Here is a 21,629-nt window from a genome sequence, read left to right on the forward strand (position 1 = left end):
TCCCAACGCCTCGGTGCTGTTGCCGGGGAAACGAGGCCGTAGTTAGGTGAGGTTCTTTTGATGTTAGGTGTCAGACAGGCGGGGGGGGGGGTTCAATTGGAGGGGGGGAGAGGCTGCTACCATCGCAGGGGATTTCAGACGCGATAGTGTAGAAGTGTGTCACCTGTTTTTCTGTAAACGACAAAATGAGCGATGTGGTGTACAATATTTTATGGGTTCAGGTGTGTGTGTGTGTGTGTGTGTGTGGGGAGTCTTTCATGGGGAAAGTTCATGGGGACTTTGATGATATCACCAAACCCTTCTGGAAGATGCCAACTCCACAGCCCGGTCTCTGTTGTAGAACGAGTACAGTATAGTTAGGGGAGTAGAGCAACAGTTTACGGCGGCAATTTTATGAATGATGTTTTTAACCCCAAAAGCCGAAAATGGCCCACAATCTGGCATGTTTCATACCTGCTGTGACAAAGTCAAAACATTTGGCTTTGGTCTACAAAATGTGGTGCTCAGAAGGTTTATAACAGTTGAAGCAAGTCTATACCAGAAGGTAACGGAACCAAAATGTGCAGACTAAATTTCTCTCCAAACCGCCGATTCCTTTTCTTCAGCCGTATAAACTTCCCCTGACGTCGGGGCAGCGTTTGTCATCATCGCACCCTGTGTGTGTGTGTGTGTGTGTGTGTGTTTGTGTGTGTCACGGCACGCAGAAATATACATACGCCGCCTACGTTTAAAATTCCACTGGCGTCACAAGTGGCGTCACAAAGACCCAATAAATAAAAACGCCCCCGGTCACCTGACTGTAACTGAAGGGGTTGAGGTAAGCCCTGTTCCAACACACTGACTCAACGGGGGTTCCCCCAAAAGACTTCTGCCCGAATAGCTCATGTTACACAGGTGCGCACGTACAAGTGCGTACACACACACACACACACACACACACAGACAGACCTCGGTGCATGAGCGCACAGCTCACATAACCACATTTCATCACTTCGTTATCTGCCAGAGTAGCAACCGGAGCTAGCATGTAGCATTCATGGGTGCCAGTGCAACACTATCTCTGGTCCTGCTTCATGCTATCTGGTTGCAGAGCGTTACACAGTGTCTCTTGTACTGGACTGACTACCTTTAGAGAGAGCACTGTTTCCAAACCAAATGGACCCGCCCATTTGGTTCCATTTTCACACTCTCAGAATAGCGGGGGTTCCGTCATAGTAACCTGGAGGAGGGGGGTCCGTGAAATGAAAAGGTTTGTCGTGTGCAGGGCAGGCAGCCCAGCCAGGCAGGCAGCAATGTGATAGTCGGGCCTGGAATAGACTCCTGTTTGGTCACAACAACAGACACATAAACACACGCCCTCCATAAAAGTAGTAATTACAACCCTGCTCTGTGTCCCCATTTGCACTCAACCGTCACTGCTCTCTCTCTCTCTCTCTCTCTCTCTCTCTCTCTGTCCCACTCTCTCGTCTCTCTATATGCCTCCTCTCTCTCTCTCTCTCTCTCTCTCTCTCTCTCTCTCTCTCTCTCTCTCTCTCTCTCTCTCTCAATTCACTTCAGTTCAAGTTGCTTCATATACGGCAGTTTGTTTACATGAGAAACGCTTACGTTGCCAAAGCAAGTGTGAAATAAAGCAATGAAAACGACTGCAATGAAAGAGACGTGTAAACAGAACGGTGCCCTCGCTCTCTCTCTCTCTCTCTCTCTCTCTCTCTCTCTCTCTCTCTCTCTCTCTCTCTCTCTCCAACCTCCTCTTCGCCACAGTTTCACGTGTGATAGTTGACTTTAGTGCGCCCGGGCCTTCCTGTGAGAATGGGATCAGCCTTGTTTATGTAGCTCCTGTGCTGTTAGAGAGCCAGTGCAGTCAGTCTCACCACTGTGTGTGTGTGTGTGTGTGTGTGTGTGTGAGAGACCTCCTCTTGCTCCCATTGTATCACAGACCCCTGTCTGTACACACACACAGGGGGGGCGTGGTATCTCAATGTGTCCGAACTTATGGAAGTACGGATGAGTAGAAGGCTGAAATGAAAATCCTTCCATTGTGAACGTGGGGTGGGGGGGGGGGGTTCTCTTAACCCATGTTGGGGCGGGAACCCCTTTTGCTGTTAGCATTATGTTATGCTTTAGCTATTGGAAAAATAGCAGATCTACAAGCTCATAGCGCTTTGTAGGTCTGCTATTTCTGAAAAATCGACTGACATAGAAACATAGCTTTTTCAGAAAACTGTCAGGAGATGTAGAAGACATTTTTAAGAATCTGATCTCAGGTCAAAATGGGTTAACGTGTAACTGGATGGTACATGGTTTTCGCGAACATCGGTAAATACATTTTAAATTTGGGGGAACGTGCTGTAGGTTTGAAATAAAAACATCTCAATTCAAAAACATGACAATCTAGTATAGGCAGGCATACACTGGTGGTGGTGGTGGGGGGGGGGTTACAGCGTTGGCATGATGAGAGGTGTTGTGGAACCAGAAGTGTGTGGTCCCTCCAGTGTTGGCATGATGAGAGGTGTTGTGGAACCAGAAGTGTGTGGTCCCTCGACATGATGAGAGGTGTTGTGGAACCAGAAGTGTGTGTGGTCCCTCGACAGCGTTCCGATCGTTCTAAGCAGACATCTTTGTCGTGTCTCTCCTCCACAGGGTTGAGGAGGCCCCCGAGACATGATCGACAGCCCAAGCTGAGACTCCACGCAAACTGTGAATCGATAACTTGGTGCTATTCTGAAAGGTAATTACTGTGTGTGTGTGTGTGTGTGTGTGTGTGTGTGTGTGTGTGTGTGTGTGCCTGCGTGCGTCGGTTGCATGTGCGCGCCTGCGTGCGTCGGTTGCATGTACGCCTGCAACGCAAAGTTGCCAGCGTGTCTTGAGAAACACTGTAACTGTCCTTCCTGACAGTTAAACACCACTCCCCCCTCCCCCCCACCAGCCTATCTACACACAGCAGTAGTGTGTGTGTGTGTGGGTGGGTGGGTGGGTGGGTGTGTGTACCACAGCAATCCCTTCGAACAGGAAGGACACACACACACACACACACACACACAGCCACGGTATTTCTATCTAATGCCAATGTGCTGTAAGTCTGGAATGCTCCGAAAATAGCCCTATACGCAGCTTTAAATAGCCAGTCAGGGAACCTGAGTGTGTGTGTGTGTGTGTGTGTGGGGAGGGGAGGGGGAGGGGAGGGGAGGGGGGGAGGGGAGGGGGGGGTGACACCTGATTTATATTGGGTCGCGTGGCGGTGTCTCACACCCAGAAGAGCAGATCTAGAGCTTGTAGATCTGATATCATCGCAGAGCCATGTTTCCCCAAACAGTGGGTCAGGTTCCATTTTTTTATTATAGGTCGCTATAGTAAATATCCCTTTTCTTTCATTCGGATTCCTTAATGTTAAATTAAATATTTAATGGAATTCAAACATATATAAATATATTAAAAAAGAAAAATGAACCTCCACCCACGTTGTGAGCTTGTAGATATTCTTTTCCCACTAGTTTGAGTCCTCAGTAATCTGGCGTTACGAGTCTTTCCACCTCGGAGGAAAGCCTAGTCTGTGTTCTCTGTGTGATATAAGAAAAACCCAACCTTTTATTCCGTTTTCTGTTATTTTCGGCGTCACTTTGTATTGGAAACATCAGATGAAATGGAACGCGTCCCAGGCTTAGTCCTGAGGAGACATCAGATGAAATGGAATGCATCCCAGGCTTAGGTCCTGAGGAGACATCAGATGAACTGGTAAGCGTCCCAGGCTTAGTCCTGAGGAGACATCAGATGAAATGGAATGCATCCCAGGCTTAGGTCCTGAGGAGACATCAGATGAACTGGTAAGCGTCCCAGGCTTAGTCCTGAGGAGACATCAGATGAAATGGAATGCATCCCAGGCTTAGGTCCTGAGGAGACATCGGATGAAATGGAATGCGTCCCAGGCTTAGGTCCTGAGGAGACATCAGATGAAATGGAATGCGTCCCAGGCTTAGGTCCTGAGGAGACAGGGTGGTATGTGGGCGGTGCTTTTTGTAGCCGACACCTTCTGTCTCTCTGCATGTGGGTTGTGTGTTGTGTGTGCGTCAGGTGTATCAGAGGGAGGGAGGGGTAAGAGGGACAAATCTGTCACGCTCTTTTATGTGGGTCTGTTTGTTTTTGTTCTCCTTCTCCGACTGTTCTCTGTGTGGGTGTGGGTGTGGGTGCGGGTGGGTGCGTGTGTGTGTGTGTGTGTGTGTGTGCACGTGCGTGCGTGCGTGGAAGGTGTGTGGGCGTTTGATATGGCACCGTTCCTGCTCGCCTCCCTCCTCCTCCCTGTCCTCTTCCAACCTCTCATCTCCTTTTCTTAATCTGTCCCTCCATCCTGTCGCCCGTCTGTCGCCCCTGCCCCTCCCCCTCCCCCCTCTCTCTCTCTAGCCTGGCATAATGAGATTAAAGCCCGTGTCTCCGTATAGACGCACACACACACATACACACACACACACGCATCATTGCAGGCACGTTCGATCTCTCGTACACGCTAACGCAGCACACTTAACTCTCGATTCACACGAACGTGCAGCTTACACACTTGGCAGCATGCACTGCAGCGCTATTGAACCATGAACGTGTCGCACACACACACACACACACACACACACACACACACACACACACACACACACACACACATACTCTTGGCAGGTGTCCAGTTCTCTCTCTGTGTGTCTTGTTGTGTTGGAGGTCTATGGTATGAATTTGCTTTACAGTATCCTGGCCTCTGTCTTGTGAACCTGGCCATATGGCGCCGACTGCCTAATGATCACTGTAGCTAGTGGCACGTTGGCACAATGCCGCCCTCTACTGACTGACAGAGCACACAGCAGCCACACAATGGTTCCCAGTTCCACAGCCACAAAGCCAGAGAGAGATAAGACACACACACACACACACACACACACACACACACACAAAACCTTTGTCGACTTAGTCTTTAGTCTTAGTCAACAAAATGAACACTGACCTAAGTGTGTGCAGAATTCAGTTTTCCCCGCATTATGGTCACAGACTGGGAAAATTCTGAGCCATATGGAGGTCTTCACACACTGTCTCTCTGTACGTTCCGTGTAGAAATGGATCCGACCCGTTTTGCACTCGGATAATATAACTGAAGCCCAGTATATGCTTCGGTGAAGGACGAAATGCGGCAAAAGCCGATCTGCAAGCTCACAACACGTGTACACATTGTGTTGTGAGCTTCTAGACCTGCTATGTTTTGACTGTGAATGTGAATCAACGCAAATCAATTAGAATAATAAATGGGCACTTCAGGAGAGACGTATGCACGTATTTATTATGTTGTGACTGACGACTTCCTCAGAGTCACCCTCACAAAATAATGAATATGTGCAGACGGTCTAATCGAGTGCTCCGGTATGTTTAATTTGTGTATAGTCTCTCCTGAAGTGCCCAGGTATTATTATCTCTGCTTCACGTTGTCCCTGTTGAGCCCTTCTACCTTCAACTGACTGCTTCTCTCTGCTTCAAGTTGTCCCTGTTGAGCCTTTCTACCTTCAACTGACTGAAGCACTGGACTTGTCTTTGTTGTTGTGTGTGGAGTGGACTCCAGGCAGAGTTACCGCTACTGTGGTGGAAGGCAGCCAATGGGGATCCAAATATCGTATCGTGTAAGAAATAGCCAAACGTGATGCCAGGTTGAGAGTGGTTAAATTGACACCCGTAACGTTGCAGACAGTGTAGCTGCAAAGTTGGAGCCTCCCCCTCTCTGCAGTCTCCAGCCAGCCCATATAATGGAGAACCCACTGCCTGGGCATGTATTGTACTTTTCTCCATCTCCGTCTTTCTCGCTCGGCCTCCCTTGGTTCTCTTCGGTCTTCTTTGCTCTTAACCCTCTCTCTCTCTCCTCTCTCCTCTCTTGTCCAGCCTGTGGACAGGCTTTCCGGGTCCTCCTTGGTGCTGAAGACTTCAAAGGGTTGCAGACGGTGTGTCGGTGTAGTGAGGCCTCCTCTGTCCTGCAGTGGAGGGCTTCACAGCACACACACACACACACACACACACACAGACAGCTAGGCTGGTGAGTACTGGAGCGACGCTACACTCGTCTAAGCTGCCCTAACGCTGACAGCCTGACACACACACACACACACACACACACACACACACACACACACACACACACACACAGCCTTCTTAACGCAGTAGTTCCCCACACCTTTTTAAGATTTTTAAAAATAGCAGATGTACAAGAGTGTGTGCTTAAACGAGTAAATGTTTCCATCTCTGTCTCCTCCGTCCCCTGCAGGCTGGATGCATCACGCGGTGGAGCAGTTTGGCGTCCGCGGCACACGGGAGTCTTTCCCTCTGGACGCACCCAGCAGGGTACAATGGGCCCCTACGATGGGCCGCGCCTGGCCCCCGCCGCCCAGGTACGTGTCCCGTCATGGAAGCATATTCACACCTCCGACTGTTGTGGCGGAGGGTCCAATATGACTTCAAATGAACTCACTCTCTCTCTCTCTCTCTCTCTCTGTCATCGCTGTGAGGCATAAGCTGTGTATCTCCACATTTCAACTTTTAGTTTTGTCATAAATTACTGCCCTGCTTGGCTGTACGAGATGCAATTTATTTTTCTTCCAAAATAGCTACAAGCGATTGCCGATTACTGTGGAACATCTTTGAAAGTGACAGTGGTTAACACTTTGACGGCTTTATATTAACTAGCCCTTACCCGTCAACTTTGCCCTGGGTGCGTTTTCGCATAATAAATTCATTATTAATTTATAATTTAACTGGTATTACTACACACCCTCGTTCACTTTGCATTGGACTCAGTTTCCCAGAAGTCCCTGTAAGCTGGCGGTTGGTTGATTTCCGGTTACGCCGTCATAACGCGTCCACCTCGTCACCAGGTCTGCGACAAAGCCGCTATTTCTTTTAAATTATTACAAAACGGTGAATTAAACACGTAAAACAAATAGTGGGTTTAGCGTATTACGCAGGGGGAGAACATGGATTAAATAGCGTGGTACACGGGGTGTGTGTGTGTGTTTGTGTCAATTGGTACCTGTGTACCAATTTGGTATATAATGTATAAGCTATATTTGGCGTCTGGTACTGTGAGCACAACACACTCAAATCTAGAGTGTTAATGTATTGGTGCACAATTTACACTGCTGCTGGGTGAATGAAAGGGATAAATGTTTCAACTAAATGGTGTGTGTGTGTGTGTGTTCTGTTTCTTGTCCAGGTGTCCACCTGGAATGAGCCAGGTCATCTCCCACCTACCTCTGAACCATCCCAGTAGATTTGTTAATAATGGGTAAGTCCATTTGTGAATCCATTTGTGAATCACTGAAACGAGGGAGCGGTTCTGGATGTTATCTCATCAAGCCGTTATCAACACCATTCAATGCAGCCATTGTCTGACGTGGCCGGCCATTACTAACCCGTAATGGCTAAATCTAACCCTAACCCTGAACCCAATCTTAACCGGCCATGTAAGTCGGTTTCACAATGGTTTTCGCTTCGGCAGCAGTAATTTCACTTGCGCATTTCCTAGTCGCCTACTCGCGGTATAGGCAGTATGTGTAAATGTCCATACTGGCTGCATTGAATGGTCTCGATGAGATTATCTCTCAGCTAATAATAAATAAATAAATACAAACCTTTAAAAATCCTTGCCTTAAAGGCTTAAATCTGAACAAAATCTCGTCTTTCTTCGAACCCATCCAGACCCATGCAAATGCGAGGAGGTGCCGAGAAGCCGGACCTCCCTCCGGTCATGCTCTCGGGCCTGCCCAGGGACCAGCTGAGACCCCCGCCGCCCCCCCACCACCCCCATCCTCCCCCGGTCCACCACCAGAGGTGGGAGCAGCAGCAGCAGGGCCAGCTGTACGAGTCCCACCCGCCGCCTCAAGGACCCTCGCTGCCCATGGCGCTGCCCAACGAACACGCACTCCGCCTCCACAGCGGCGGCTACGCGGGCAGCGGCTCCCACCAGCTGCCCCCGAGCAGACACGGCCACAGCCTGCTGAAGGTGAGAGCTGAAGAAGTGCCGTCGATGTTTTTGTTGCCCTCGAGAGAACGAGACTCCCGTTGCTCGAGTAGGGCCGCCATGATTACACATTTACGTTGCCGATTATTGTCGCACAAATAATTGCGGTTTACGATTTAGTTTTTACAACTAAATGTATACAATTTTGATTTCTGTTTGGTTTTTAGACTTCGTAATCACAAATTGCACGCAGACATGACAAATAACCGAAATATACAAATTAATTGCTGACATATGAGGCTACTATATATATATATGTATATGTCCATCCCATTGGACATGACGCTAGTATGTGTCATGATGTAGAGTACCAAGCAGGAAGGCTTTGGGTAGCATTCTTTAATTTGGTTTTGACTCGACTGGGGATCCTTTGGACCCTCACCTCCCAATATCAGGGTGGACGCTCTGACCACGAGACCACTGAGCTGGTACCAACCCAGCAGTGGCTCAGGGGTAGAGTGGCCGGTAGAGCGGGTGGACATGGGGAACCACAAGGTTCCCAGTTCGATCCCGGGCTCCCCCTAGAGTTGGTGTCGAGGTGTCCTTGAGCAAGACCCCTAATTGCTGATGTTCAGGTGCATGGTTTCCTCCACCATCGGAGTATGTGTGTGTGTGTGTGTGTGTGTGTGTGTGAATGTAATGCACCTATGTTAAGGGCTTTGGATAAAAGCGCTCTACACCATATACCATTTTATCATTTACCATTTTTATTTACCATTCGCTGTTACAATCTCCACGGTGATCCACAGCCTCTTGTGGCTCGTTGCTTTAACCTGCGGTAAAGTGCAATTAACCTTTTTTGTATTGTTCTTGTCACTCACTCTGCGTTCTTCTGTTCTCATTTCCCTCGTCTTCCCCTCGCTCCGTGTCTGCCTCAGTTCGGGGGTCCCCAGGAACAGCAGCACCCCCCCAGAGGTGCCCCATCACTAGGGGAGGAGATGTGGGCTCAGGTGCAACAGGTAAAGCCTTCACTAATTGGCTAAGCTCATGTTTCACCGCCACGCATACAAACGAAGGTATTACCATGCTGATTGTGTCACTCCTGCTACGGCGGCTGAGCTCACAGGTTCGTTTCAGGGCTGCAAACTAGCCATCATTTTCGAAGCAATAATTATTTTGATTCATATTCGATTCATCAAAGAATCAAGAAGCGTGTTTCTTTTTTTCATACTTCATCGCGCAACGGTGTCATGGGAAAATAGCCGATCTACCTACAAGCACACGTCGTGGGCTTGTACATCTGTTATTTTCACGACTCTTAGTTGTTTCTGTTAAAAAAAAAATCGTTGAAACGTTTCACAGGCGACATACACGAAATGATCAAATCATTATTTTTACATTAAATTGTTGATTATCTAGAACTCAACGTCTCACACCTGTCTTTCCACTTCCAGCAGCAGCAGCAGCAGCAGCAGAGGGGCAGTTACCAGGGGAAGATGCTCATTGGTCAGCTGAAGAGGCCGGCGCCTCCACTGGGAGAGCACTCGGTCATCCAGCACACACCGACGCCCTCGCTGCACCCCCCGCCGCCGTCCCGCCCCGGCCCCGAAGACTGCCCCAGCCCCAGCAAGAGGAAGAGGAGCTCCGATCAGGTCAGGAACGCTCTCTCTCCTCTCCAGACAGACTTTTGGATCACACACGTTTTCAAATGCGTAACGAGTAACGCAGATTAACTCGTTTTAAGTACAGGCAAATCCGTTTCGTGGCCTATCCAGATTGGAATCCGATTGATTAACAAACATCTAAACAGATTTTTTTTGTGAATCATTATCTGATTTCTAACGACGTGTCCCTGTCTGGATACACGGAAGCCTGATTTATTCTTTGTCACATGACGAAAATACACGCGTTGTGAGCTTGTAGATGGGCTACTTTAGGCCATCGTCTGGATACACAAATACGATCTGATCACTTGCAAGTAACAGTGTCAGTAACAGGACAATGGACAGTCAGTCCAAAAGATCAGCATTGAGAAACAAATGGGACATGTGTGTGTGTGTGGTCTCTTGAGACCCTACAGTAGCTAAGTCCAGTGTTCTTTCTCCACGGTCCAGGTACCACACCCAGGGCTGCAGCGCTTCCCTGCCCCGGGCCAGGCTCCCGGACCTCAGCAGCTGCATTATCCCGCTCCTAAACCAGCCTTCTGGAACCCTCTTCAAAAGGCCAACCCTTCCTGGGCCCCGCAGACGGCCGACCGCAAGAACCTAGTGCCACAGGAGTTCCAGGTCTGCACCGTAAGACAATGCTGAAACACATTGATGAGGTTATCCTTCTGAGCCCCGTCAGCCACATTCTGGGATCTACAAGGTGTACAAGCTCTCGTAGATCGGCTTTGTGTAGATGGGGGGGAGTAAAGTGCCAATTCTTGTCCAGTTTACTGAGTTTGTCTTGGAAAGGTGTTCGTTACCCCCAAGCGATAGCTAATACTTTGTTCTGTACATTAGTTGATTACTTTCTTCTTGTTTTTATTTACCGTTATTATTTATACAGCTGAAATCCCATTGAGATACTAGACCTATTTTACGAGGGAGAGCCCTGTTTCGCGTAGCAACGTTACATTTGCTGGGGATGAAATTTTATTTTCAGGATTTTTTAAGCAAAATTACACTTTGGCAGTGATCTACCATTGGCTAGATATCATCAATAGTTGCTCTCTTTTTATTAGAAAATAATAATAAATATTAAATCACATACTTACTAGTGAAACACGTCTCAAAGTCACTCTTTTAGCACATAGACCTACACAAACAAAGTGGATTCTGGCAATGCATAACGCAATTATGAAACTTGACACCTGTTTTCTCTCCCCTCTCAGGACCCCACCAAACAAGGCATGAGCGGCTACACCCACAAGTCCTCCCCCCCCACCTCCACGTCGTCGCCCACCTCCTCTCCCGGAGGCGGCGTCAGCGGCGGCTACACACAGGGATGTGGCGGTGCCCCCCTGTCCCACAAGGCTGCCTTCCAACCTCAGGCTGCAAACCAGCAATCCCCGAACCCCTCCTCCTCCTCCTCCTCCTCCTCGTACGCCCACCACTTCGGCGGTGGCGGCTCCTCCAAACCCAGCCCAGCCTCGGCTCGCCTCCCGGCGGCCTCGGAGCAGCTCCGTGGCGCTCCTCTCCAACGGGGACCACCTCCACCTCCTCCTCCTGCATCTTCCGGCGGGTTTCGGGGCAGCAGCCAAGCGAGTCCCTGTCACCCTCCTCCGTCTACTCCGACCAGGGAGCAACACCCGCGCCCCCAGTCATCACCAGCAAACTCCCCTGCTGCCAGCAGCAGCGGTGTGCCTTACAGCAGCCACTTCCAGCCTCACCCAGGGCTGGGGCACCAGGGCCCTCCTCCTCACCCAGGGCTGGGGCACCAGGGCCCTCCTCCTCACCCAGGGCTGGGGCACCAGGGCCCTCCTCCTCCTCCCCCTCCTGCCAGCAACACCGCAGTACCTCAACAACAGCACAGCAGCTCCCATGTGACCTGGAGACTCCCTGGCGGCAGACCCAGTGCTCACTGCCTGGTGAGTACAGACACAGCACTCTACTAACCAGCTCACTCCACTAGCCACTAGCCAGCTCACTCCACTAACCAGCTCACTCCACTAACCAGCTCACTGCACTAACCAGCTCACTCCACTAACCAGCTCACTCCACTAACCAGCTCACTGCACTAACCAGCTCACTCCACTAACCAGCTAACTCAACTAACCAGCTCACTCCACTAACCAGCTCACTCCACTAACCAGCTCACTCCACTAACCAGCTAACTCAACTAACCAGCTCACTCCACTATCCAGCTCACTCCACTAACCAGCTCACTCCACTAACCAGCTCACTGCACTAACCAGCTCACTCCACTAACCAGCTCACTCCACTATCCAGCTCACTCCACTAACCAGCTCACTCCACTAACCAGCTCACTTGTAAACACTGTGTTCATGGATTATCATTATATACAGCAGAATGTTGCAGTGATTGAATTTGTTGCACTGAAGACGTGTGGTCTCGTTTTCCCCCAAACAGGAGCCAGGCCTCTACAGACATCCAGGGCTGCTACCTCAGGGCCAGCAGAGCCAGAATCAGGTTGCAGAGAGCCGGGCCCTGCATGCCCACTCCCAGCACCACCACCACCACCACCAGGTCAGCCCCCCGCTGGTCCCAGTGAACCCCACCCGTACCCCTGTTATCACCCCCAACCTCCCTGCCTCCCAGGCTCCGTGCACCGTCAACCGCTATGCCAGCAGCCACGGCGACAGCGGGGCTAAGACTGGAGTCTCCACTGTGACCGTAGCACCCCCTCTTGGCTGCTCGGTGAACAGCGCCCTTCTCAACAAAGACAGCTGGCAGAGAGTGTCCTCCGTTGCCCCCACGTCTCAGCTGGATGCCCTGCTGCAGCACGGCTATCAGGTAGTTAACTAATTAACACGGCTATCAGGTAGTTAACTAGCTGTCCATGATCTCACTGATATTCTCATTATTCCATCAGGTAGTTAACTAGCTGTCCATGTTCTCACTGATATTCTCATTATTCCATCAGGTAGTTAACTAGCTGTCCATGATCTCACTGATATTCTCATTATTCCATCAGGTAGTTAACTAGCTGTCCATGATCTCACTGATATTCTCATTATTCCATCAGGTAGTTAACTAGCTGTCCATGATCTCACTGATATTCTCATTATTCCATCAGGTAGTTAACTAGCTGTCCATGATCTCACTGATATTCTCATTATTCCATCAGGTAGTTAACTAGCTGTCCATGATCTCACTGATATTCTCATTATTCCATCAGGTAGTTAACTAGCTGTCCATGATCTCACTGATATTCTCATTATTCTATCAGGTAGTTAACTAGCTGTCCGTGATCTCACTGATATTCTCTCATTATTATTCTATCAGGTAGTTAACTAGCTGTCCATGATCTCACTGATATTCTCATTATTCTAGCCATCACTTTTTCGAGTGTAGTAAGTAATTCTTGAGCGGTAACATGTGACTACACAAAGTGTGTGTAACGAGTCCAATGCGAAAACATTCAGATAGAGTTTTTTAAATAAATGACTACATGGATTAGATCGTGGGATTAACTCTCGCACCCCTCCTCCTACCAGGGAGCTGCGGCGGGCACTGCCAACCACCCTCCTCCCCGACTGGCACCGGCAAAACCTCAGCAGCTGCCCGGACCCGGCGCCAACCCCGCCGCGTCCGGCCAGTCGTTTCCCAGGACGTCGTCGTCGCACTACGGCCGGGCGGCGGCCGCCAGCGAGCGACCGCCTCCCGCACCGCTCAGTTCCTTGTTCTCCTCAGGCCACCACCAGAGGGCGGGGGAGAGCGTGATCACGACCAGTCGAGTGGCCAACCCTCTCCCGGCGGCGGCCAGGCCTCTCGCCAGCACGTGTTGTCCCACGCTGACGGCGGCGGCATCTCATCGCGCCAGCGTGGTCTCGGCCTCGCAGGCGCCCAGCGCCGCCACCTTGCTGTCCAGATCGGGACACCAGGTAAGCCTGTCGCAGTTGTTACACAATCGCCTGACGGTGATTATTTGCAGATCATCGCAATTATTGGATTGACTACTTTATTAGGTCCATCTGTAATGAATGTATTGACAATGTGCAAATATACCCTTAGGCTAACGACGTACAGTATAACAACATGTAAAGCACACAAAATATAAAAGAAATTGACATTTTTACCTCATTGGCTGCACATTAGCATGAAAGGATTGATGTCCAGGAAACACTAAAATAAACTACAAACAAATCGGTCAATTAAACCTATAATGATACATAACATAAAACTTAATATATATATCACCCATTCTTGAGATAAGGGACAAAACCTTTTTCAAACTGGATTTTTTTTTTTTTTAAGATACATTCAAATCAAATAGATGTATTTGTAGACACAGGTCTCAACTACCAATCTTGAGAAGGAACAGGTTTTTCGCATAACATTTCTTTCTAAAATGGGACATTTATGCACTTAATACCTGATTCATGTCAACTCCGTCAGACACACTAAAATCCCTTTTAATTGAATTTTATCATTTCAACAATAATATAAAGTCCTCAGTTATCTTATAATGGCTTTCAGTAATCAAGTTAAGTAATACAAATCTTTTAATATTATTTTGTTCCAATATCACACTATTATGAAATATCCAATTTCTCAAAACAGTCATTTCAACCTTTATTTTCAATATTATAACATGAAAACCATGTAAAAAAAAAAAAAAATCATCATTACGTATAATTTCAGTTGGTGTTTCAATACATAAGCACAAAAGATTTGACAGCAAATTTTCTATTTCTTTGGAAATTAACAAAAACATCACGGGACGAACGTCTGACGGAGTTGACGAACATCTGACGGAGTTGACAAGTTTAACTGATTTAGGTTCTAGACCACCTAGGATCTTGATTCTGGTGACTAATCCCACATTTTCAAGGATGAGGAATACAGTGGTACTATTTAGATTTGCCCTGTGAACATGGCAGCCATTTTTCAAAATGGCCGCCAACTTTCTGTTATTTCCCAATAACTCAAGTTCTACACCACCTAGGATCTTGATTCTGGTGACTAATCATACATTTTCAAGGATGTGGGATACATTGGTACTATTTAGATTTGTCCTGTGACCATGGTAGACATTTTTCAAAATGGCCGCCAACTTTCTGTTATTTCCCAATAACTCAAGTTCTACACCACCTAGGATCTTGATTCTGGTGACTAATCATACATTTTCAAGGGTGAGGAATACAGTTGTACTATTTAGATTTATCCTGTGACCATGGATGGTAGACATTTTCAAAAATGGTGGACCTGCTATTATTTTACCAATTTACTCAGGGAATATTATCAGAATAATATAAAATCTGTGAATACATTTCTTACCAAGAATTTTCTTCACCAATGTTTGTAAAGGTGTCTACTAACATATCCCACATTGGTTTCTATTTGACCACCCTAGGGGCATGTTTGACAGCTGCTGAAAGTTGGGTACCATCAACAACCAATATAAGGCTAAATGTTCTAAATTTCATTATGCTTTAAGTAGCATGTGGCATGTCAAACTAGGGGCTTTTCATGATTCTGGATCCATTCCAAGCATTAGTTTTGCACAAAAAACACTACGTTGGCTAAAAACGGCCATAGCCATCATCACAGATGTGATGAGGTCAGCACATGTCGGCACCTTTGGGCAAGTGGCTATGGCCAAACTAGGGGGTCTATGGCCAAACTAGGGGTCAAACTCCTTGGGCTAAATTCGGTGAGGTGAACAGTGAGCAGTGAACAGTGAGGGAAAGACTGAAGACAGAAGATTTGGCTTCAGGACCATCAGGCAGGATGTGCAGACACTGAAGGCATCAGTGTCTTTCTCTGTGTCCCCAGCATATCAACCAAAGCAATGTTACCAAATCAAAGGAGCCTTCACCTCATGTCACCTGGGGCTGGGTGAGCAATCGTATCCTGTATCTAAACTCACAACTAAATACAGACACTTGGCCAGACTGCCGTTTGAAAGGGTCAAACCCCTCATCCTGATTGGGGAAGACCACCCCACCTAATCACACCAACCGAAGAAGTGAGGTTGGGGCCTCTAGGTGGGCCAGCAGCCATCTGCACAAGACTGGGCTGGACCCTGCAGGAAAGCAATCTCCAGCCAAGACAATGTAAGTTGACTATAACAGAGCCCCAGAACACAGAGCTCAGGAGAAGGATGGAGAAACACTGGCAGGAGGCCACCAAGATACAATGCCCCAGAGACCCAGAGTGTGCCACCACTGGCAGTAAGGAGATCAACTGCTGCAGCAAAGATGTCATGAAAGGCAAGTCTCCACCAAAAAAAACCCTGAACCTAATCGGGGTGTCAAGAGACCAAAGTTTCTCCCCCACAGTTCCCTGCAGTGGCCAGTGAAGTCAAACTGTGCATCTGTACCTGAAAGGGGCAAGTCAAAGGCCAGAAAGCCCACCTCCTTTTAATGTCCTGTCAGTAGAAACTCAACCTGCACCTGAAATAAGCCCTTACCTCTCCCAGAGAAAGTTCATCCTTGAAAATGTAATGATTAGTCGCCAGAATCAAGATCCTTGGTGGTCTAAAACTTGAGTTATTGGTAAAATAACAGCAGGTTGGTGGTCATTTTGAAAAACAATGGCTGCCATGGTCACAGGACAAATCTAAATAGTACCACTGTATTTCTCATCTTTTAAAATGTATGATTAGTCGCCAAAATCAAGATCCTAGGTGGTCTAAAACTTGAGTTATTGTAAAATAACAGCAGGTGGCGGCCATTTTGAAAAAAAAATGGCTGCTATGGTCACAGGACAAATCTAAATATTACCAATGTACCCCACATCCTTGAAAATGTATGATTAGTCACCAGAATCAAGATCCTAGGTGGTGTAGAACTTGAGTTATTGTAAAATAACAGCAGGTGGCGGCCATTTTGAAAAATGGCTGCCATGGTCACAGGGAAAGTCTAAATTGTACCACTGTATCCCTCATCCTTGAAAATGAGGTCTTAGTCACCAGAATCAAGATCCTAGGTGGTGTAGAACTTGAGTTATTGTAAAATAACATCAGGTGGCGGCTCTTTTGTAATATGGCTGCCATGGTCACCACGAGACAAATCTGTGATGGCCCCATAGCCAAAAATGTTCCTTAAGGCATGCTCTAACTGTGTGCCAAATTAGAATACTGCCCATTATTCAAAAACAATAATTTTATTGTTTTAGGAACACTTTTGTCAACTCCGTCAGATACACGTCAACTCCGTCAGACACAAAATCTGACGGAGTTGACGTCTGACGGAGTTGACAAAATGGCATTTGTTTTCATCTTAACCCTCTTTAGTACAATGTAGCCATTTTGTTTTTGCTTAATTTTGTTAGCTAAACCTAACCCCTAAACTAAAATAATAAACATTATTTTGGAATTCTTAACAAAGATCATAATAATGTCCTGACGGAGTTGACATGTAAAAGCTGTGACCACATTGTTATCAACATTGTTTGTTTAAAATATCAAACAATTGAATGCTTGTCAGACCAGGTACTCCACTGTTGCAACAAATATAAATGGGACTTGGAAAAGGAGTCTTCAGGCTAAATCTGTCGACAATATTTTCTGATTAATTTAAGACTTTTAAAAAAACCTGACGGAGTTGACGGAGACGTGGGACGAACATTTGATATGAGATATTTAATAGAAAATATAAATTAAAATTAACTGTGTATATTATTTGCTATGTTGTTGACAATCTACTTTAATTTAGTATGTATATTTATGTGATTGTGACAGTATTAGACACTTTTTTGGCAGTTTGAAATTGTGGCCACTTGCTGGGGACAGGCTAAATACAGGCCTTTTTGGGTACAGGGCCTGCTTTTAACTAATTCAGATGGAATATGAAAACAATTATAATGAAATTAAGGGCATAATAATACACAACTGTATTACACTTAACTTTGCAAGTGCTTTTATTTTTATGAATTAATTTATTTTTTACATAAAATAAGGCTCTTATGTGTGGGACATGTTTTTTCCACTTTTGTCCCTCATCTCAAGAATGAGTGATAAACATACTATTAACAGAAAACTTAAATCTGGACATGTAACACAATAAAACAAAACTATATGTGACCATAGTTATTTATTTAGATTATTGGTACCTACAATATATAATTAAGCTATTAGTCATATCTGCCTGGTGCAATTTTTGTTTTCAAAGCCTCAAAGGAGAGCAGAAATGCAACTATTTGCATTTATTTTAAGTCTCAACGTTAAAATGCCCCAAAACCCCAATTGAATTATTGTCATTCACAAGTATTTGTCTGACAATTAATGGTTGAACTGTACCTGTCCTGACCGTGACAGCCCTACCACCACCAGGCCGGATCCTCCTCAGCCCAGCCCGCCTCCCGCGGCCAGCCGCCCCCCGGCCCCGCGGCTCCCATCTCCCAGCAGGCCACAGTGGACGCGCTGGACAAACTGGACGCCGAGCTCGAGGGCCACATGCAGGCCGAGGAGAGGAGGAAGAGGGAGCGAGAGCAGGAGGAGGAGCGGAAACGCAGGGAGGAGGAGAGGAGGAGGCGCAGGGAGTGGGAACGACAGCAGCAGCAGCAGCAGCAGGAGGAGGAGGAGCAGCGCAAGAAGAAGGAACTGGAGATGGAGCAGGAGCGGAAGAAGAGAGAGCAGGAGGCGGAGTGGAAGAGGAGGGAGTGGGAGAAGCAGGAGGAGGAGAAGAAGAGGAGAGAGTGGGAGAAACAGGAGGCGGAGAAGAGGAGAGAGTGGGAAAAGCAGGAGGCGGACCGCAAGAGGAGAGAGTGGGAGAGGCAAGAGGAGGAGAAGAGGAGAGAGTGGGAAAAGCAGGAGGCGGACCGCAAGAGGAGAGAGTGGGAGAGGCAAGAGGAGGAGAAGAGGAGAGAGTGGGAAAAGCAGGAGGCGGACCGCAAGAGGAGAGAGTGGGAGAGGCAAGAGGAGGAGAAGAGGAGAGAGTGGGAAAAGCAGGAGGCGGACCGCAAGAGGAGAGAGTGGGAGAGGCAAGAGGAGGAGCGGAAAAAGGAGGAAAAGGAGAAATGGGAGAGGAAAGAGGAGGAGAGGAGGCGGTGGATGGAGAGGAGGGTGAAGGAGGAGCTGAGCAGTCCTAAAGGCAAGGAGCAGACCGCTATCGAGAGTCTGGAGAGACTGCTCTCTGGCGACCTGTCGCTCACCTCCCCACCTCCCCCTCGCCTCTCCTCCGTCTGCACTACTACTTCAGCCCCGCCGCCCGCCGCCTCTGCCCAGGCCTCGCCGCCTTACCCCTGGTTGAGCCGCGGCGGCGCACCGCCGTGTCCTCCGGGCCCCGCCCTCGCCGCCCCCGTGGAGAGGTTGCGCCCGCCCCCTCTCACGCCCCAGACGGAGTACGCCAGAGAGAAGCAGAGGCAGAGAGAGATGTGGGGCAACGTCGGCAGCACGCCGGTGACCCAGAGCCCGCCATCCACACACCACACCTCAGGGATGAACCAGCAGGCGTACGCCACCCAGGCCCACAACAGGCCCCACGCAATGCAAAACGCACCGTCGCCTTCCAAACGTGGGGATAGAGACGATTGCGGCCCGCGGCACACACCCCCGGGGAGTCTCGGCGCTCTCCCACCACCGGCGCTGAGGGAACCCCCAAAGTTGTACCAGGCTTTCCCGAGAGACTCGCTGCCGAGCCCACCGCTCCTCCACCACCAGCGGATGCCCGGCGGCGGGCTGAGCAGCCTGGGCTGCAGCCGCAGCGGTGAGTCTGACAGCGCTCAGTTTGAGGAGGAACCGTCGGAGATGTCGACGCTGCTCCCCGACGGTCTGGCCAACATCATGGCCATGCTGGACGAGTCCATCAAGAAAGAAGAGGAGATGTATTGCGCCAAGGGGTCCCTCGACGCGTTCCCCCCCAGCATCGCGCCCGTCAAGAGCTACCTGTGTGCCCCGGACCTCATCGCGGCGCCCAAGCACCAGCCGAACCAGGAGGAGTTTGGATCCAATCCCCACGCTAGCCCTCCCGTGCTCAGCCGCCAGGGCTCCCTGGCGTCCCCTTGCAGCCGGACGTCGTCCCTCAACGAGGACGACGACGACTGCCTCAAAGTCTCTCCTAACATCCACATCAACCCCCGACACTGCATGGAGACGGGCATGGGGTCCGCCAACACCAACTACCGCCACTGTGACCTGGCCAAGCTCTACGGCCTCACCGATCTGGCTAAGAGCGAAGCCGACGAAGAGGAGGACGAATACTATTCAGAGACCCCCTCCTGCTCCCCGCCGCCTCAAAGACCCCACCTGCACCAGACGGGAATGAGCAGCATATTCAAGTCCCAGACTTTGATTCCGGAGAGCCAGAAGTACGCTTACAGAGGCGGGCCTTTTGGAAGACCCCCTGCCTCGGCACTGCTCGGGGTCAAATATTCCTCATCCCTCTCGTTGGGTCCCGACATCTGCCGCCAGCAGCAAAGCACCTCTCCCACCTCTGACTCCACCGGTCACCCGGGATTCAGTCCGGCTCTTCCGCCTCAGAAGCCTTCTCCCTCTCCTGTGTTGGAGGACAAGATAGTGAAGGTAGAGGAATCTGACATCTGGGAGCACAAGGCGGTGAAGTTGGAGGAGGCTGACATCTGGAGGGACAATAGAGAAACCGAGAGACTGCTAGGGTTCGTTAAAGAAGAACACATCCCCTCCATAGAGCCTAATCAGATGGAGATGAAGGAGGAACAGAAGCTGACCACCATCTCGGAGTCTTCCCTTGCAGAGCTGGGCAGAATCTGCGAGATCAACCTCAGTCAGCTCTCCGACAAGAGCTCTACGTGCGACTCCAAAGCCCACATCAGGCAGCAGGACAGACACGAGACGGAGAGAGGGAAGGAACGAGAGAGAGACAGAGATAGGGAGAAGGACCAGAGGAGAAAGCACGGCCACGGCCACAGCAGCAGCAAGAAGCACGAAGAGAGGAAGGAGAGAAAGAAAAAGCACAGGGAAAAGAGGGAAGACAGTTCCACCTTCTCTTCTTCCTCCTCCAACTCCTCGGGCTCCAGCCACAAGCGGCATAAGGAGGGCAAGAGCCACAAGGAGAAGAAAGACCGCAGGGTCCTCGGCGACCTCGACCTCCAGTTCAAGGAGGTGCGAGAGAAGGACGGCGCTCGCTCGGACTCGGAGAAAAGGAAGCGAAAGGAGGCGCCCGGCACCGCCGGGTCCACCAGTGACGGGGAGCATGCCGAATGGGCCTCCAAAACCTCTGGAGGAAAACATGACAAGGAGTCACCCGGGTCCTCGCTGGTCTCCACGGACTTCATGAAGCTGAAGGCGCTGTCGGACGGCCCGCCCAAGGAGCTGAAGATTCGCCTGATCAAGGTGGAGAGCGGCGACCGGGAGACGTTCATCGCCTCCGAGGTGGAGGAGAAGAGAATCCCACTGGAGGAGATAAACATCAAGAACGACGCCAAGGACATCATCAGGGCCTGCAAGTAAGTAGGAGTTATTGTAAACTCGGCACAAAAAGTGCGAGGTATAGCTTGTAAGGATCGGAGTTCCCTAACACTGAGTGCAAAAAAATTAAGTGTAAAAATGGCCAATATGTGTTTTCCTTATTACTGAGGGAGAGTACCTCGTTGTAACGATAAAAACGATATAAAATACAATACCAATTGGTAACATTAAAGGGGAGAAATAACCGAAGTTACGTTTCCGAACTTTTTGTATTGAGTTTAGTTTTGCATGGTTCATGCTTTGTGTTTTTATTAACCCATTTAGAACCGATGCCTCCTAAAGCCAAAACTAAGGTTTTATGAAAACCTTAAAATTCTTACAAAAGAAAATATACAAATATGTTGCTATATGAGACACAGAGGTGTATGTGACACAGAGGGCGCAGCCACCATTAAAGTGAGGTGAAATTGAAAAAGGTCAGGAAAGAAATATTGTGATTAAAAAAACTGACGCAAAAGAATATGATACCTGTATATATATCACGGTTGAAAGTGACAGCTAATAAAATGCAAGATAGATTTCATATCCACCTATAAACGATGCAATACATAGGATACATAATGTACATATGCTCTGTGGTTTGGTTTAGTTCTGTAAACAC

The 21,629-nt window shown here is 48.8% G+C and overlaps 1 protein-coding gene across 7 annotated transcripts in view; it reads left to right on the top strand.

Annotated features, from left to right (window-relative positions):
* The first annotated feature begins 2,626 nt into the window (after positions 1-2,626).
* Positions 2,627-21,629, top strand: part of kdm6ba (lysine (K)-specific demethylase 6B, a) — a 36,015-nt gene continuing 17,012 nt past the window's right edge. For 2 of the 7 annotated variants that reach the window (XR_013966008.1, XM_080792452.1), the window contains exons 1-12: positions 2,627-2,728; positions 5,902-6,052; positions 6,281-6,404; positions 7,226-7,297; positions 7,711-8,014; positions 8,911-8,991; positions 9,427-9,624; positions 10,087-10,266; positions 10,848-11,543; positions 12,046-12,429; positions 13,134-13,520; positions 17,900-21,006. Coding sequence is in view for 6 of the 7 variants with exons in the window: in XM_080792452.1 (XP_080648578.1) it covers positions 6,286-6,404; positions 7,226-7,297; positions 7,711-8,014; positions 8,911-8,991; positions 9,427-9,624; positions 10,087-10,266; positions 10,848-11,543; positions 12,046-12,429; positions 13,134-13,520; positions 17,900-21,006 (5,528 nt within the window). In the remaining variant the exon portion in view is untranslated. The remainder of the gene's footprint in view (positions 2,729-5,901; positions 6,053-6,280; positions 6,405-7,225; positions 7,298-7,710; positions 8,015-8,910; positions 8,992-9,426; positions 9,625-10,086; positions 10,267-10,847; positions 11,544-12,045; positions 12,430-13,133; positions 13,521-17,899; positions 21,007-21,629) is intronic. The other 5 variants (XM_080792455.1, XM_080792453.1, XM_080792454.1 and 2 more) reach the window with 5 other exon arrangements.

The sequence above is a fragment of the Protomyctophum bolini genome (assembly GCF_963924005.1).
Source record: "Protomyctophum bolini genome assembly, chromosome: 20".
Taxonomy (NCBI): Eukaryota; Metazoa; Chordata; class Actinopteri; order Myctophiformes; family Myctophidae; genus Protomyctophum; species Protomyctophum bolini.